The sequence below is a fragment of the Procambarus clarkii genome, chromosome 88 (genome assembly GCF_040958095.1).
Source record: "Procambarus clarkii isolate CNS0578487 chromosome 88, FALCON_Pclarkii_2.0, whole genome shotgun sequence".
NCBI classification, from domain to species: Eukaryota; Metazoa; Arthropoda; class Malacostraca; order Decapoda; family Cambaridae; genus Procambarus; species Procambarus clarkii.
Window position 1 is genome coordinate 13238828 of NC_091237.1, and position 17860 is coordinate 13256687.

Here is a 17860-nt window from a genome sequence, read left to right on the forward strand (position 1 = left end):
TTTCTTTCCTTATGAAATTACTGTTTTCCACATTTGTTGGACTTGATTATTGCAAATCTGAACATATTTTATCAATTTGGATAAATACTACCTATTCAAATAGGTACTACCTATTCAAATAGGTACTACCTATTCAAATAGGTATTTTATACCTATTCAAATAGGTACTTTTCTTTCCTTATGAAATTACTGTTTTCCACATTTGTTGGACTTGATTATTGCAAATCTGAACATATTTTATCAATTTGGATAAATACTACCTATTCAAATAGGTACTACCTATTCAAATAGGTACTACCTATTCAAATAGGTACTACCTATTCAAATAGGTACTACCTATTCAAATAGGTACTTTTCTTTCCTGATGAAATTACTGTTTTCCACATTTGTTGGACTTGATTATTGCAAATCTGAACATATTTTATCAATTTGGATAAATACTACCTATTCAAATAGGTACTACCTATTCAAATAGGTACTACCTATTCAAATAGGTACTTTTCTTTCCTGATGAAATTACTGTTTTCCACATTTGTTGGACTGGATTATTGCAAATTTGAACATTCTACCTATTTGAATAGGTAGTACCTATTTGAATAGGTAGTACCTATTTGAATAGGTAGTACCTATTTGAATAGGTAGTACCTATTTGAATAGGTAGTACCTATTCAAATAGGTACTTTTCAAAATATCCTTATGAAAACTTGTCTTCTACATTTGTTGGAATTTATTAATACAAATTTGTTAATATACCTATTTATTATCACCATGGGAATATTCATGGGCAACAAGGCGAGAGTCGGGGCTACAGGAAAAAGGACTCCTATCTTGAGGTTATCTTGAGATGATTTCGGGGCTTTTTTTTTTTTTTTTTTTTTTTTTTTTTTTAGTCCCCCCGCGGCCCGGTCCTCGACCAGGCCTCCACCCCCCAGGAAGCAGCCCGTGACAGCTGACTAACACCCAGGCACCTATTTTACTGCTAGGTAACAGGGTGAAAGAAACTCTGCCCAATGTTTCTCGCCGGCACCTGGGATCGAACCCAGGACCACAGGATCACAAGTCCAGCGTGCTGTCCACTCGGCCGACCAGCTCCCCCGACTCGCACACACCTGAAACCTAACTCCCAAGTTTACTGCATTACAATGCACGTGTTGCCACCAATGGCAGGTGTTTTTTTTTTTTTTTTTTTTTTTTTTTACGTCCTGAGTAGGTAGTGCCAAAAAACCAGCACAATGTTATGAAAAGCCCCTTTCTGATGGGTTTCTGGGACCCTCCCTTCTTTCAGGTGCTTTTGGTTTTCTTGGCTAAATGACAGGTGCAAGGCTTGAGGAGAATGGAGAGTACATAGTTCCACCTGCACACCACAAAGGGACTAACGATAATAGTTTAATTTATTGAGTTCTGTTTTGAGACATGCCCTCATTTTCTATGCTTTTACTTTATGGATTTATGTTTAGGTTCTCCCACTTTTCTAGGGGTGTTTTCTTTGTAGGGCAATAAAGGATCCCCTGCTCCTTGCTTCTGTGAATGCATGTGTGTATGTATGCAAGTGTATAAAGTATATATGGAAGGTGATCAGAATTACATTTCACCTTTGTAAATGCACATTAATGACTATGTAGGGTATACGTAAATCTGTGTATCTATGTATTTACCTATATAGGTTAGCTTAGCATTTTAAAAGCACCGAATCACCTTCAGTGGTTGATTGTTCAATAAACCCCTGAACTATATGTTTAACACTTCTCTAACCCTGTCCATGGAGGACAGAAGAAAATGTATATATGCTGGTTAGCATTGTAAATGTGGCGCCACGTCTGTGGTAGGAAGGAAGGAAGGAAGGAAGGAAGGAAGGAAGGAAGGAGAGAGAGAGAGAGAGAGAGAGAGAGAGAGAGAGAGAGAGAGAGAGAGAGAGAGAGAGAGAGAGAGAGAGAGAGAGAGAGGAGAGAGAAAGAGAGAGGGGAGAGAAAGAGAGAGGAGAGAGAGAAAGAGAGAGGAGAGAGAGAAGAGGAGAGAGAGAGAGAAGAGGAGAGAGGAGAGAAGAGAGAGGAGAGAAGAGAGAGGAGAGAAGAGAGAGGAGAGAAGAGAGAGGAGAGAAGAGAGAGGAGAGAAGGGAGAGGAGAGAAGAGAGAGGAGAGAAGGGAGAGGAGAGAAGAGAGAGGAGAGAAGAGAGAGGAGAGAAGAGAGAGGAGAGAAGAGAGAGGAGAGGGAGGAGAGAAGAGAGAGGAGAGGAGAGAGAGGAGAGGAGGAGAGAGGGAGAGAGAGGGAGAGGGAGGAAGGGAGGGGGGTGTTTAGTCTCTGGCAGGCTTACAATAATTTGCAGGGGCCTACTGTGGACTGAATTGACAGAGCTCTGTAAATAGCAGCACTAAGGAGCTACCATAAGAGCCCCACTCAGAAAGATTACAGAGGGGCACCATAAGTGAATTATAATTGCTGATAACATAACCACTGCAACTACAATAACATTACACTAGCCATTTAAATAACACTGCAGAATTTTTCAATATTGAACATTACAGAGTAAAGATATCAAAAGAAGTCACCAACCCACAAATATATTATTACAAGGGTAAAATAAATACTTCTGTTTACTGGTACATGAAGTGAAACGGTTGCCTCTGATTTTAGAAGATGCACCTTACAATTTCATTACATGTACCAGGTATTTCTTTTACTAGTAGCACAATGTGGATCCTCATACAAGCGTTATTGATAAGTATCATTCACTTAATTAAAATTCGGTATCTAACACGCGTATCATTTTTTTCAGTCAAATTTTTCTTGGCAGAAATTGCGTACAATCATCATCTCATTGCCGACTGACTTCTTGCATCACTTCATGAGCAATGATGAACCAACAGTCACCAGCTGTTTCCTCGATGCCGCCGCCTGAAAAAAAAAATTATACTTAAAATAAAACATGTAGAACTATCCCCTACCTTGCCTATTAGTAGCGAGGTAAGGTATACAGTAGTTTATTATATGAGGAATATCATGAAAATTTAAGTTACTTTTTATGGGATATTCTGATGGTTTTATCTATATGGCTATAGTTTTATCTTCCATAGCATTAGATGCTATGGAAGACAAACATAACGCGGATGTAATTTACACAGATTTCGCAAAAGCTTTTGATAAATGTGACCATGGTGTTATTGCACATAAAATGCGTTCAAAAGGAATTACCGGAAAAATAGGCAGATGGATCTACAATTTCCTGACCAACAGAACCCAATGTGTAATAGTCAACAAAATAAAATCCAGCCCATCAACCGTGAAGAGCTCAGTCCCCCAGGGTACTGTGCTTGCTCCAGTACTTTTTCTCATCCTCATTTCGGACATAGACAAGAACACAACCTATAGCACTGTATCATCCTTTGCAGATGACACTAGGATCTTCATGAGAGTAGGCAACATAGAGGACACGGCAAACCTCCAGTCAGATGTAGATCAGGTCTTTCTATGGGCTACAGAAAATAATATGGTGTTTAACGAAGATAAGTTCCAGCTCATGCGCTATGGAAAAAATGAAAATATAAAAACGGAAACCACGTATAAAACTCAGGCAAATCATAACATAGAACGAAAAGGCAATGTAAAGGATCTGGGTGTACTCATGTCGGAAGACCTTACCTTTCTTTAAAGAACACAATAAAGTAGCCGTCACAACTGCAAGAAAAATGACAGGTTGGATAACAAGAACTTTTCACACTAGAGATGCTATACCGATGATGATACTTTTCAAAACGCTTGTGCTCTCTAGAGTAGAGTACTGCTGCACAATGACAGCACCTTTCAAAGCTGGAGAAATTGCTGACCTGGAGAGCGTGCAGAGATCCTTTACTGCTAGAATCCACTCAGTAAAACATCTAAACTATTGGGACCGACTAAAGAGCATAAAACTGTACTCCCTTGAGCGCAGGTGGGAGAGGTACATAATAATTTACACGTGGAAAATATTAGAGGGGCTGGTCCCAAACCTGCACACAGAAATAACATCACATGAGACCAGAAGACATGGCAGGATGTGCAGAATACCCCCGTTGAAAAACAGAGGTGCAACTGGTACTCTGAGAGAGAACTCTATCAACATCAGAGGTCCGAGACTGTTCAACACGCTTCCACTACACATAAGGGGCATAACTGGCCGACCCCTCACAGTGTTCAAGAGAGAACTGGATAAGCACCTCCAAAGGATACCTGATCAACCAGGCTGTGACTCATACGTCAGGCTGCGAGCAGCCGCGTCCAACAGCCTGGTTGATCAGTCCGGCAACCAGGAGGCCTGGTCGACGACCGGGCCGCGGGGACGCTAAGCCCCGGAAGCACCTCAAGCTAACCTCAAGGTAAGGTAGGCTAATGTTATGAGAGAAAATATTTGGTGAAGTTAATACTGCCATTGACTAATTTATACACTGGGACGTTGGTCATAATTTCTAGAGCACCATAGATTTTCTATGAAGCCATCCCTATCTTGAAAACTTGGTAAATCAATTGCAGGTAGCTTAGCTTATGATGGACAGTTAGCAAGTGAAGCAGCTCTGGTTGTTGTCAGAGCATTTTGATTTGTAGGGCTGTTAACACTTTCGCGCTCTCGGCGCTCAAAAAAAAACAATACCCCAGATGCTTTTGGCACTTCGCGCGCCTATGCGGTAAGACCGAAAAAGTGTACACTCTTTTGATTGTCCTGACAATAATTGAAGGCGCACGTATTTAAATTTGGTATCACTGTGTTCGCAATGAAATTGTCTATAAGAGCATACCTATAAAATGCCGCCCAAGCATAAGGAGTATCAACACCAAATAAAAAACTATGCAGATCACTCGCCAAGAGCGCCAAACAGCAACAAAATGTTTCCACTCTCTTAATGGTTGCGAAGCCTACAGTTGTCCTACATCGCTAATTTTGGTATCATTGGAATCGCAATAAAATTCTCTACACGGACATATGCATATGAATGTTTAATATAGGTAATTGCCCACCCGCAAGAGTGTGTGAAGTGGAGAGTAGTTAGCCGCGAGCGCACTGGCGAAAACACAGGGGGGAAATCATGCTTGGAAAGTTTATACGTTTCCTGACCCTACTTTTCTATGTACGTATTTCTTTTTTATACCAATGTGTTCGCAATAAAATTTTCTATAAGATGAACTGTATAACATTTGTACAAAGCATGTGTAAGAGAAGCGCCAAATATAGAACCACGTCACTCAGTATGCGTTCGCGGCAGAAACGAACGCATTGTTTTTGTTCGTTTGATGTTTGTCATGTTTATACTTGTTGAAACATTTTATAATTTGTATGACAGTGATCGCAGTAAAATTCCCTACACAGACATATACATAACACATACAAATATTTCCCACGTGTTGGATATATCAACGGCTAAAGGGAACCCACTGCCACACGCTCGCCACACCCCCAAACATACTTTGTGTATTTTTTTTTTACTCATAGAAGTTTATGTGATATAATATTCATTCTGGTACCAAAACATTCGCAAATAAATTCTCTACAAAACAAAAGTATCCCCATCCATTTCGGTTAAAAAATGGAATTTATAGAAATATTTTTTCGATGGACGAGAAAAGTAGGCTGTTATGCGGAATCATAAGAAAAAACAGCGACGAGTTATCTCTAATCTAAAGCGCGAAAGTGTTAATTAATATACAGAATGCAGATGTGGTATACACAGACCTTGCAAAGGCATTTGATAAATGTAACCATTGAGTGATAGCTCATTTTATGAGGTCAAAAGGAATAACAGGTAAAGTAGGGCAATGGATATTCAATTTTTTGTCAAACACGGGCTGACTCTTGTTATAACCAAGAGTCATCAATAAAGGTAAAGCTACTATAACCATTATAATAATGGTGCAGACTAGGATAGTGAAGTTAATGTTTTATTTTCTGTTTTTTGTTTTACTGTACAAGTTTAAAGATTAAACAATTCCTTAAACTTGGGAATATAGACAAGTAAATTTAAAGTACTGTAATATTTAGCCTCTCATTATGCGTTGGTAATATTTAATGGTATTAATTTATTTAGTAGCTTCATAACCTTGAGATTCTCATGAGAGGTGCACACCATCAGTGAATAAATTCAAAAAAAAAAAAAAAAAAAAAAAAAAAAAAAAAAAAAAAAAAAAAAAAAAAAAAGGGTTGAATGTAATGAAACACCATTTTCCGAGTGAAACCCGGAGCTATACCAGGCTGATGCATATGTATTAGACCGTGGCAACAGTCAATCGATGGAGTTCTAGAGCTACCAGGACCACGAGCTAGAACCTGGCCCCCTCAGAGAGGCACGAGGAGCAATGGCCTATAGACACCCCCATATGGTTGGAAGCAGTCTATGTCTGCCATTTACCAGGTCAGGCACCCAGAAAGGTAAGAATCCCCAAACTACAGCTGGTTAAAAATTGCAAACCAAAAGCCGAACAAGCAGGCAGAGCTCCCCAATCAAAAAACAAGCAAACAAGCATGATGTCACCACAGCTGCCGGGATGCTGTCCGTGCAGCTCCCCCTCCTCTTCCTGGGAGGAAAAAGGGGTAGCCCCAGACCTCCCATGTTGGCTACCCAACCCCAGTTCAGAGGCTCAATATAAAAAATGCAAACAAACTCCTCAACTCGAAGTCGAGACAACTGGCTCCAACCTATGACCCAAGGCTACACAAGCCCGAGAAGGGCCCGGAATATTAATAAGGTACCGTGCGGCCAGGACCTGGTCTGGCCTTCAAAAACCCTGTGCCTGAATGTCAACCCAGGACATATCAGAAATAGCAGCCAAAGCTGCGAACTTACAAATGTCGTGGTCACGGGATAGACTGCAGGCTGGCTGGACCGAATAATCCTGCGGACAACCTGGGAGACCCGTGTCATGGAACAGGGAAGAAGTTAAACCAGGTCAACCCAAAGCACGTCCCCTGCCATGGAGGCTGTGGCACACAAGTAATGGCAAAGAGCCGCAACCGGACACAAAACATGATGCACCCCTGGCCAAACCAACCAAGCATCAACAACGCAAGGATCCCTCCTGAAAGTAGCAGTCTCATTCTTCCTCAGAAAAGAAGGAGACGACTGCAAACGAACGACCACTAGGACCGAAAGAGCAGAAACCCGTGCTGAAGGAGAGCATGAAGCTCCCTGACCTGACACTCAGAGGTCAATAACACAAAGAAAAGAACCTTAGAAAAAGAGTCCTGAACCAAAGGGGCCACCACAAACCGAGGAAAAGAGAGCACCCGCTCCAACGACCAGGACGGCTCAGGCGGCACATGAGCAGGCCGGAGATAAAATAACGCCCGAGAAAGCTTGTGGAATGGAGCAGAAGTGACATCCTTCCCGAATGCATGCCGAGGCGGCTTGAATACGAGGCGACAGTATTCGACATAAGATGACAGTCCTGAAACATCCAAGAGAGAAATGACAAAACAACCCAATCAGAAATTGAAGACAACCAACGAAGAATCAAGAAGTGCCAAAAGGACCGGCAGGAAACTTCATACTGGCGTCGAGACGAAACTTGCAGGTGGGACACCATTAACAAAGTCACCTGGTCACCACAAATGGTGATAAACCCACATCAAAAAGACCAGATGTGAAGATCGGAAGAGAAGATCGAACCAGCCATGTACTAGACTGGACAGATCCACTGAAAGAGGTGGAGCTGCGGGAAGACCCTCGGGGTTCGGACACCGAGCAAGACTTCGGGCCAAAGGTGTCATTGACCCAACAGGCAGCATGGTGGAGGCAAAGACAGTGAATGTCACCCTGAGACAAGGACAGAGCAACCTTCAAACTCGTATGAAGCAAGGTGGGACTCATTGGTCCAATGGAGGACTCCTCCATTGGACCAATGAGCCCCAATGGGGGTTTCCAGGGTCCTTAACCCTCAAACCGCGCATATCATATATAAATGATATCAGTGACAAAACCGAAACCGCGCACATCATTTATATATGATTTCGTGTCTAGCGCTATAATTTAAACTCCCTGCCTGGGATAGGGGCAGCTATAGTACAGCCACGACCGATAGTTACCAGATGCCACCTAGAAAAAAAATCCAGGCCAACATTCTTGGGTGGTACAGTGTCAGTATTGAGCAAGCCACCAAGGCTGGCGCACGCAGCACGAGCTCACAGCACCGCTGTTCAGCTTGTGACCACAGCATCGCCTACAAATACCATAATATATATGATACTACTATTATTTAGCAGTGATAGTATTACTGAAGCCCCCTGACTGTGATAAAACTGACCAGGATTCTGATAATAGCAGGATTGTGGTAATATTTAGCGCTGTGTTCCATGGAGGGAGGCGTAAGGCTGTGCGAGGGAGGGTTGTGGCGTCGTCTTCTGACTGTGTGTGGCCACCATTTATTGACTGCACTCACCATACCAGCTTAGTGGTTCGATATGGTGAACACAAATGTAGATACTTATATATAACGTGTGTATAGAGTGTGATAACAGCGAGAGGAGTAGGTTGGGAGCCGCCATTTTGGTGAGGGAGGAGCGTCGTCTGCACGTCTTGGCATGGTGTTTACTGATGGCCACTATGGTCTTTGGGCACCATACCAGCTTATTTGTTCAGGTATGGTGAATAAAACAGGTAGATACTTATATATAATGTGTATATAGCGTAATAACACCACAAACAATATTGTTGAAGGACAAATATTAGTGCGTCTGGCCTTGAGGGCGGCCGCCGATCAGCTGACTGTGTGAGAAGCTACGTCTTTGTGGCCTTTACTCACCATACAAGCTTAGATGTACAGTTATGGTGAACAAAACATGTAAATACGTATATATAACATCTGTGGATAGTGAATAAATACAGAAAGAGTATTGTAGGAGGTGAATGAGGGTGAGTGAGGTGGTGTTGAGGGAGGGAGTGGCAGTGAGTGGCTCGCTGGTGTTTGGCGGTCACTCCTCGTTGCTTTTTGACTCACAAGACCAACTTAGTAGTTCGTTATGGTGTACAAAACATGCGAATACTTATATATAACCTGTGTATATAGTGTAACAACAGCAAAACTATTTGTTTATTGTTTTATGAACATAATTGAATCACTAATATGCACACCATAATTTTGAGTACAGCGATGGTTCACACATTTTATAATATAAATATACCACAATTCACTGTATGGAATAATATTACTGCAAAAAAACTAAGAAAAAAATCAATCAGAGACATTGAAATAATTAGGTAATAATATATTTGTGGCAACTGCCGTCTGACAGCTCGGGCGGAGTAGACCTCATCTGGCGAAGGCTCTGCCAACGCCCCTTTTTTGCCACACTTCCCTACCCTATTGCGGCTAAAATATGCCACCTACGATTTTTTTGTTATTTTTTCCGTGATCAGGTTACAAAAATGAACACTTCTATAAGACGAAAGAATTTTTTGGAATTTTTTTTTTTTTGTTGCGCCTGTGGGTGTGAATTCCATTTGGGCCCCTAGCGGTTTGAGGGTTAATCAGACTGCTAAGGGAAGCCCAGGGAAAGTATTGCTAACCAGTTATACCAGAGTTACCAAGTAATCAAACTAAAAGCTGAATCCCTGCGACGTATACAATCACGGGGGTCTAGAGGAGGACTACCAAAAATAAAAATGGACCTATAGCCACACAAGGCAGACCCCTGTCAGGCAAACAAAACAAGAAAAGAAAACCCCCTGTAAAAGCACAATGTCTCTAAGGAAACAGAACCGGCCTCTATGCATATATTCAGCCAGCTGCACAGTACCTTGCACCCCAGCCAGCAATGATAATAACTCCTACTCAAGGTCAAACAAGAGGCAGGAACAACTCCAGCTGACCCCAAGGGCGGGCAACCACCGAGCAGCAAAAGAACCCTGCGGAGGTAGCTCCCGAACGGCTTATAGAGGAGTAAGCTTATGGAACGAGAATGTTCTCTTATGGAAGATAACGGCTTATGGTAATGCCCTGTAAGCAAGGCCAGTACTTACAGGGCACCTAGGGAAGGTGACCTTAGGCACATACAGCCCTAGTGCTTATGGAATTACTCCTGGCTTGCACACCACCACACAACAAGGCACAACACTGCTCAAGTATTGGAGCCAGAGTCGATCGCCTGCCACCCAACACAACAGCCTCAGAGATCAGGTAGCCAGTGCACAAGGTCTGGGGCTCCCCCTTCCCCCTCCCAGGGGGGGGGGGGGGGGGGGGAAAGCTTCTCGGACAGCGGTGCGGCGGCTGAGATGACATCATGCTTGCTTGTTTGTTTTCTCATTGGAGAGTTCGGCTTTCGGTTTTCAATTTTTAACCAGCTATAGTTTGTTTTGGGATTCCTTCCTTTCTGGGTGCCTGACCTGGTAGATGACAAACATAGACTGCTTCCAGCCAGCAGTCGGTCACTCATTGTGATGCAGGTGCTGACACCCCTTGTGTCAGCAACTGCATCAAAGGAGCTCTAGGATATTTTACAATTCCTTAGTATTGTAGTACAGGTTGATGATAGTGAGTGGTATCCCAAAGAACATAAAGGTATAGTGCTTTGGAAATATAGGAGAGATAATGCGAATGTGCCAAGGGAAGTAAAAAATTGGACGAGAAAAAGTTGCCCCAGTGTTCACAGTACAGACAACAACATTCAAGATGGCCGCCAGCAAGACAGAAAACAAAACAGCTAGATTTTGGGGGTTTTAATGAAGAAAGCATTGATATAAACAGTCTACACAACAAATTGTCAAATTATATATTATAATGACCTATCATGTAGAAATAATTAGCAAACTGAAAAAAGTAATGACCACTTGAGTAGCAAAGTTTTAGGTCTTGAGAGGTTAGTGAAAGACTTGTGCAAGGACAAAAATCAATTGAAAACAAATTGCATAGCCATAAAAGATGAAAATAAACTCTTAAAAACAGCTTTGGAAGAAGTTAAAGCAAATTTAAACATAAATGACTACAATAGGTTTGGTAAGGAAATTCAACAGGAAAAACAGCTTTTGTATGTAAAAATGGAGGAAGTTACACAGGGAATAGAACAGTGCAAGAAAGATATGCAACTTACTTATGCACAAGTGGGCAAGGAGAAGGAAAAAATAGAATAAGCAGTAAAGGAAGCCAAACACTGCAGCAAACCAGGATAAAACAAACATTAGGCTGGAAGTCAGAAAGGAACTAGCATCAAATCCTAAATTGGTGCAAAACACAGTTGATCGAAGTGCCTGATAATTTTTGGTTGCAAAGAAAGGGAGATAACATCTAGGTCAGAAAGAGCTGTAGAAGAAGAGAAAGTAGTAGATAAAATTGTTGGCCTCGTGGAAGGTCTTACTACCATCGAGAATGTCTGCGACTACAGGAGGATTGGAAAGTACTGTACGTAAAAGGGAAAAATCGACCTTTGAGGATCACCCTGAACAGTGCCAGATGGAAGAAGTACTAAGGAATGCTAGAAAATTACAAAATGATGAGGAAGGGAAAGTATAGTCATTAAGGTGAGATCTTTCAAAAGAAGACAGAAGCTGAAACTAAACCTCGTCAAGGCAAAACGTCTAAATGAGAGCAGGAATGAAGAAGAAATCAATTCTTTTTTCTACAAAGTGATAGGGGTAGGCAGACCAGTAAAGTGGTACATAAGGGCAAACCAACAAAATCATTAGAGAGAGGGGGGAGTGAAGAATAAGGAGAGGGGGGAACAAGTTCCTGAAATTTGTATACACCAACATCGATGGAGTGAGATCAAAGATACTGGAGTTAAGTGATGTAATACAGTTGCAGACACCAGACATTGTTGCACTCACAGAGACAAAACTTGAAGATGATATTTTAAATGAGGTCATATTCCCAAGGGGCTACTCGGTTTGGAGATGGGACAGAAATTAGGAAAGGCAGAGGCGTTGCTGTGCTGGTGAAAGAACACCTGAAGGTAAAAGAAATAATAATTGCCAATCCACGAGAAGTTGACATAATAGCACTAGAGATCTGCAATAAGGATGATAAATTAATGATCATAAGTGCATATAGTCCACCGCCAAGCAACACATGGACAAAGGAGGAGCTAGATAATAAATGAGAGGGTCTTACAACAATAATGAGAGAAATTATAGCGAGAGCTGATAAAGATAGATCACGACTGTTGATAGTCGGCGATTTTAACTTGAAACCCATTGACTGGGAGGCATATGAAGCTAGAACAGAGGATTTTTGAACTTGTAGATTTGTAAACCTCATCCTGGAAACATTCATGTTTCAATATGTTAATTTAAACAAGCTACGAGGATGAGGGAAGGGGATGTTCCCTCCATGCTGGACTTGATATTTACCAGGAAAGAGGAAGATATATTTGACTTTCAGTACCTTCCTCCCTTGGGTAAAAGTGACCATGCCTTTTTGGAAATAAAGTATGCAATGCGTTATAATCTGAAAGAAAATGAGGTTGAAGCAGTTGAAAAACCTGATTTTAGGAGGTCATTATGGGGAACTCAGACATTTCTTTAAGGAATTTGATTGGAAAGATTTGCTGTTAGGACACAAAGTAAATGAGATGTACTCTATGCCAAGTTTTGTGAAATAAATGGTAATGGCACAATAAAATTTGTACCAAAGCAGAGATGCAGAACTAGGAAATAGGATTGGTTCAACAGAAATTGCGAGAGGGTCAGAGACCAAAAGACATGAAAATGGAATCAATACTGGTAGAGGCCAAACCCCCAAACATACCAGCGATACAAAGATGCAAGAAACACGGCAGTAAGGAGAGAGGCAGAAAGAAATTTTGAAAAGAGATAGCGGACAAATGTAAAACAGAACCAGGCCTATTCTACAAATTTATAAACAACAAATTGCAGATAAATGATAATACTGTATTCAGAGGGTGAAAATGGGAAACAGATGCATGGAAAATGCATGGAAAAGGGAAACATGCATGGAAAGGAAATGTGTGAAACATTAAACAAAAATTTCCAATGTGTGTTTGTGCAAAATGAAATCTTCAGGGAACCAGACACAATAAGAAATCCAGAGAACAACATAGAGCACACAGAAGTGTCTAGAGACGAAGTGGAAAATATGCTGAAGGAGCTAAGTAAGAACAAAGCAGATGGCCCAAATGGAGTTTCACCATGGGTTCTGAGAGAATGTGCATCTGAGCTCAGCATTCCACTTCACATGATTTTTCAGGCATCCCTGTGTACAGGAGTCATAGCAGATGCGTGGAAAAAGGCTAACATAGTTCCAATCTACAAAAGTGGCAGCAGGGAGGACCTTATCAATTATAAACCTGTATTGTTGACAAGTGTAATTGTCAAAATATTGGAAAAAATAATCAAGACTAAATGGGTAGAACACCTGGAGACAAACGATATAATATCAGATCAGTATGGTTTTCGATCTGGAAGATCCTGTGTAACAAATTTACTCAGTTTCTATGATCAAGCCACAGAGATTTTACAGGAAAGGGATGGTTAGGTTGACTGTATCTATCTGGATCTAAAAAATGATTTCGACAGAGTTCCACATAAGAGGTTGTTCTGGAAACGAACACATTGGATGGGTGACAGGTAAGCTGCTAACATGGATGAAAAATTTTCTGATAGAAAAATGAGGGCAGTATTAAGAGGAAGTGTATCGGACTGGAGAAATGTCACAAGTGGAGTACCACAGGGTTCAGTTCTTGCACCGGTGATGTTCATTGTCTACATAAATGATCTAACAGTTGGAATACAGAATTATATGAACATGTTTGCTGATGATGCTAAGATAATAGGAAGGATAAGATACTTAGATGATTGTCATGCCCTTCAAGACCTGGACAGAATAAGTATATGGAGCACCACTTGACAAATGAAATTTAATGTAAATAAATGCCATGTTATGGAATGTGGAATAGGAAAACATAGACCCTACACAACCTATAAATTATGTGAGAAATCTTTAAAGAAGTCTGATAAAGAAAGATATCTGGAGGTAGTTCAACATAAGAAGACTATCACCTGAAGATCACATTAAGAACACTGTGTGAGGAGCCTATGCTACACTTTCTAACTTCAGAATTGCTTTTAAATACATGGATGGTGAAATACTCAAGAAATTGTTCACGACTTTTGTTAGACCAAAGCTGTAATATGCAGCAGTTGTATAGTGCCCATATTTTAAGAAGCACATCAACCAACTGGAAAAAGTGCAAAGACATGCCACTAAGTGGCTCCCAGAACTGAAGGACAAGAGCTACGAAGAGATATTAGAGGCATTAAATATGCCAAAACTAGAAGACAGAAGAAAAAGGGGTGATATGATCACTACGTACAAAATATTAACAAATTGATAAAATTACTAGGGAAGATTTTCTGAGCCCTGGAACTTCAAGAACAAGGTCATAGATTTAATCTAACTAAACAAAGATGCCAAAAAAAATATAAGAAAATTAACTTTTGCAAACAGAGTGGTAGAAAGTTGTAACAATTTAGGTGAGAAGGTGGTGGAGGCCAAGACCGTCAGTAGTTTCAAAGCGTTATATGACAGAGTGGTGGAAAGACGGGACACCACGAGCGTAGCTCTCATTCTGCAACTACACTTAGGTAATTACCACATGGGTGTGTCTATAGGCCATTGCTCCTTGTGCTTCTCTGAGGGGGCAAGGTTCTGGCTCTTGGTTCTGGTAGGCCTAGAACTCCATTGATTGACTGTTGCCACGGTCTAATATATACACATCAGCCCGGTATAGCTCCAGGGAGCCGAAAGGGCTCTCCAAAGAAAGGTTTTAGCTTCTCTTGACATTTTCCAGCTTTTCTAGACCTAGAAAAGTTCTGTGATATGTAAATTATGGCAAGATCATAAGGCCAACAAATGCTGCTGTTAAAATTGAGTTATTATAAAATTACAGCCACACTAGCCTAGTGACCTAGATAATATTTGTTGAGGCTGTTTATTTAATTATTTTATTTATTTTAATGATGATGTTACTTCAATCTGAACTAGCAACAATAATTAATTTGAATTAAGTTTTGATTAAGCTGATGTGTTCCATAGCACATCAGGCTATGGCACATCCAAATACAAATGACTAGCAATTAGCCATCTAGGTATGAAAGATTAACAATGTGGGATTACTTGGATAACTTAACTTCAATATTTAATTTTAATTTCCAGAGGACTATATAAAATAGGTTACTTTACACACAGTTTCCACAGTGGAGGGTTATTTATTAATTATTTGAATTCAGATGGTGCCGTATTTATTATTTATTTGATTTAAAGCTTTAATTCTGTTACTCCCAAGTTTATTTCAGACTAATGAATTTATTTATATGATTTACTGCACCATCTGAATTGGAATCAGTAGTAAACAAAATACTTATCTAAGAAAATCCATAGACCAGAGTAAGCCTTAATTAACATCGTTCACGGACCAGAAACAGCTTCATGGGGAATACGGCTGCCTCTTGTCTGACTCGTAATGTTGTTGCTTCCTCTCCTGCCGGCAATTTACTTATTAGATTGGGAAAATCACAATTGGTTATGTAATTAAAGAATCTCAGTTTCATCAATTGTTAACTTCAATTTGATGTTGAAGAGTTAGTATTCTCACTTTTGATTATGGTGATATCCTACAGTGTAGACACGCTCACTCCTAACACCTTATATACACAAGAAATGGCCAAATCTTATATATTATATTTGGATATTTATCAACCATGAGGCGAAAAAACCAGCGTTGAATGTAATGAAACGCCATTTTCTGCGTGACACCCAGAGGCTCCCTGGAGCTATCCAGGCTGATAGGGAAGAGGAGACTCAGAGGTCGCATCCATTGGACCAAAGTGCCCCCGCTGGGTTTCTCTGGGCCCTTAGACGGGAAACATGCTAAGAGAACCCCAGACAGGGTACTGTGAACCGGTGCCCAAGTCTACCAACCAAACTTATTAAAAGCTGAACCCCCAGGATGTGTCTACCCACGGGGTCCTAGCATGGGATTACCACCAAGAAAAGTAAGTGAGAGAGTGTGAGTGAGTGTGTAATTACCCAAGTAATTACCCAAGTGTAATTACCTAAGTGTAGTTACAGGATGAGAGCTACGCTCGTGGTGTCCCGTCTTCCCAGCACTCTTTGTCATATAACGCTTTGAAACTACTGACGGTCTTGGCCTCCACCACCTTCTCACCTAACTTGTTCCAACCGTCTACCATTCTGTTTGCGAAAGTGAATTTTCTTATAGTTCTTCAGCATCTGTGTTTAGCTAGTTTAAATCTATGACCTCTTGTTCTTAAAGTTCCAGGTCTCAGGTAAACTTCCCTATCGATTTTATCAATTCCTGTTACTATTTTGTATGTAGTGATCATATCACCTCTTTTTCTTCTGTCTTCTAGTTTTGGCATATTAAATGCCTCTAACCTCTCCTCGTAGCTCTTGCCCTTCAGTTCTGGGAGCCACTTAGTAGCATGTCTTTGCACCTTTTCCAGTTTGTTGATGTGCTTTTTAAGATATGGGCACCACACAACCGCTGCATATTCTAGCTTTGGCCTAACAAAAGTCTTGAACAATTTCTTTAGTATATCGCCATCCATGTATTTAGAAGCAATTCTGAAGTTAGAAAGCGTGGCATAGGCTTCTCGCACAATATTCTTTATGTAGTCCTCAGGTGATAGTTTTCTATCTAGAACCACCCCTAGATCTCTTTCTTTATCAGAATTCTTTAAAGATTTCTCACATAATATATAGGTTGTGTGGGGGTCTATGTTCTCCTATTCCACATTCCATAACATGGCATATATTAACATTAAATTCCATTTGCCAAGTGGTGCTCTATATACTTATTCTGTCCAGGTCTTGAAGGGCATGACAATCATCTAAGCTTCTTATCCTTCTTATTATCTTAGCATTGTCAGCAAACATGTTCATATAATTTTGTATTCCATCTGGTAGATCATTTATGTAGACAATGAACATCACCGAGGACAACGTACCCAGGCGGAACACAGCCGGCCACTATAATGGGTGATAACTAGCAGTGCAGTACCCTGCGCCCCACCGGTGCAAACTACCCCTAACCCTAAAGCAAACAAGGATGTATGAAACACCCCAGCACACTCAGAGTGGTCGATCACCAAGCAGCAAAAGACCAAACAGAGGTAGAACCCAAGGTGTCACGTGGTAGGTGGCCCCAAGCCCCAAGGGCAGCACTTATAGGGCACCTGGGGAAGGTGACCCTAAGTACATGCAGCCAGAGTACTTGTGAAATTACTCCTGGCCCGTGCACCACCAGAAGAGCAGCACCACACAACAAGGCACAGAGCTGAAAGCCAAGAAAACAGAAGCCATAGTCACATGACCTCAGCCTTTCACATCAGTCACGGAATTGGGGTGCAGATTGTCAGCGTGAGGGTCTGGGGCTCCCCCTTTCCCCTCCTGGGGAGGGGGAACTGCGCAGACAGCGGCACGGTAAAGTGGTGACGTTAGATTCATTTGTTCGTTTTCACTTAAGAGTTCTGTCCACTAGTTTGGCTTTCAGTAGCATTTTCTTAGCCAGAATAGGGGTTTGTTTTGGGGCACTTACCTTTCTGGGTGCCTGACCCAGTTGATGGCAGACATTGAATGCTTCTAACCACACACGGGTTTCTATAGGTCATTGCTCCTCATGCCTCTTCTGAGGGGGCCAGACTCTGGCTCGTGGTCCCCAGTAGGCCTTGAACTCCGTTCACATTGATCCCAAAGTCTAATATATCCATATCAGCCTGGATAGCTCCTGGGAGCCGGAGCTAGTTACCCAGAAAAGAGTGCAGTTACCTTAAATGAGGCTATTAGACCTTTAGGCAACTAATGCAAGGATTTTGTCGTCAACATGTTATATCACCAACATAGGCTGTGTTTATCCATAATGATGAACCCT

General features: G+C 41.3%; 1 protein-coding gene across 2 annotated transcripts in view; it reads right to left on the reverse strand.

Annotated features, from left to right (window-relative positions):
* Window positions 1–744: 744 nt before the first annotated feature.
* Window positions 745–17860, reverse strand: part of LOC123745880 (cytochrome c oxidase assembly factor 6 homolog) — a 57473-nt gene continuing 40357 nt past the window's right edge. For both annotated transcript variants that reach the window (XM_069317514.1, XM_069317513.1), the window contains 2 exons: window positions 15384–15448; window positions 745–2892 (listed from right to left, as the gene is read on the reverse strand). In XM_069317514.1, the coding sequence (XP_069173615.1) occupies window positions 2836–2892; window positions 15384–15448 (122 nt within the window). In that variant the 3' untranslated portion in view covers window positions 745–2835. The remainder of the gene's footprint in view (window positions 2893–15383; window positions 15449–17860) is intronic.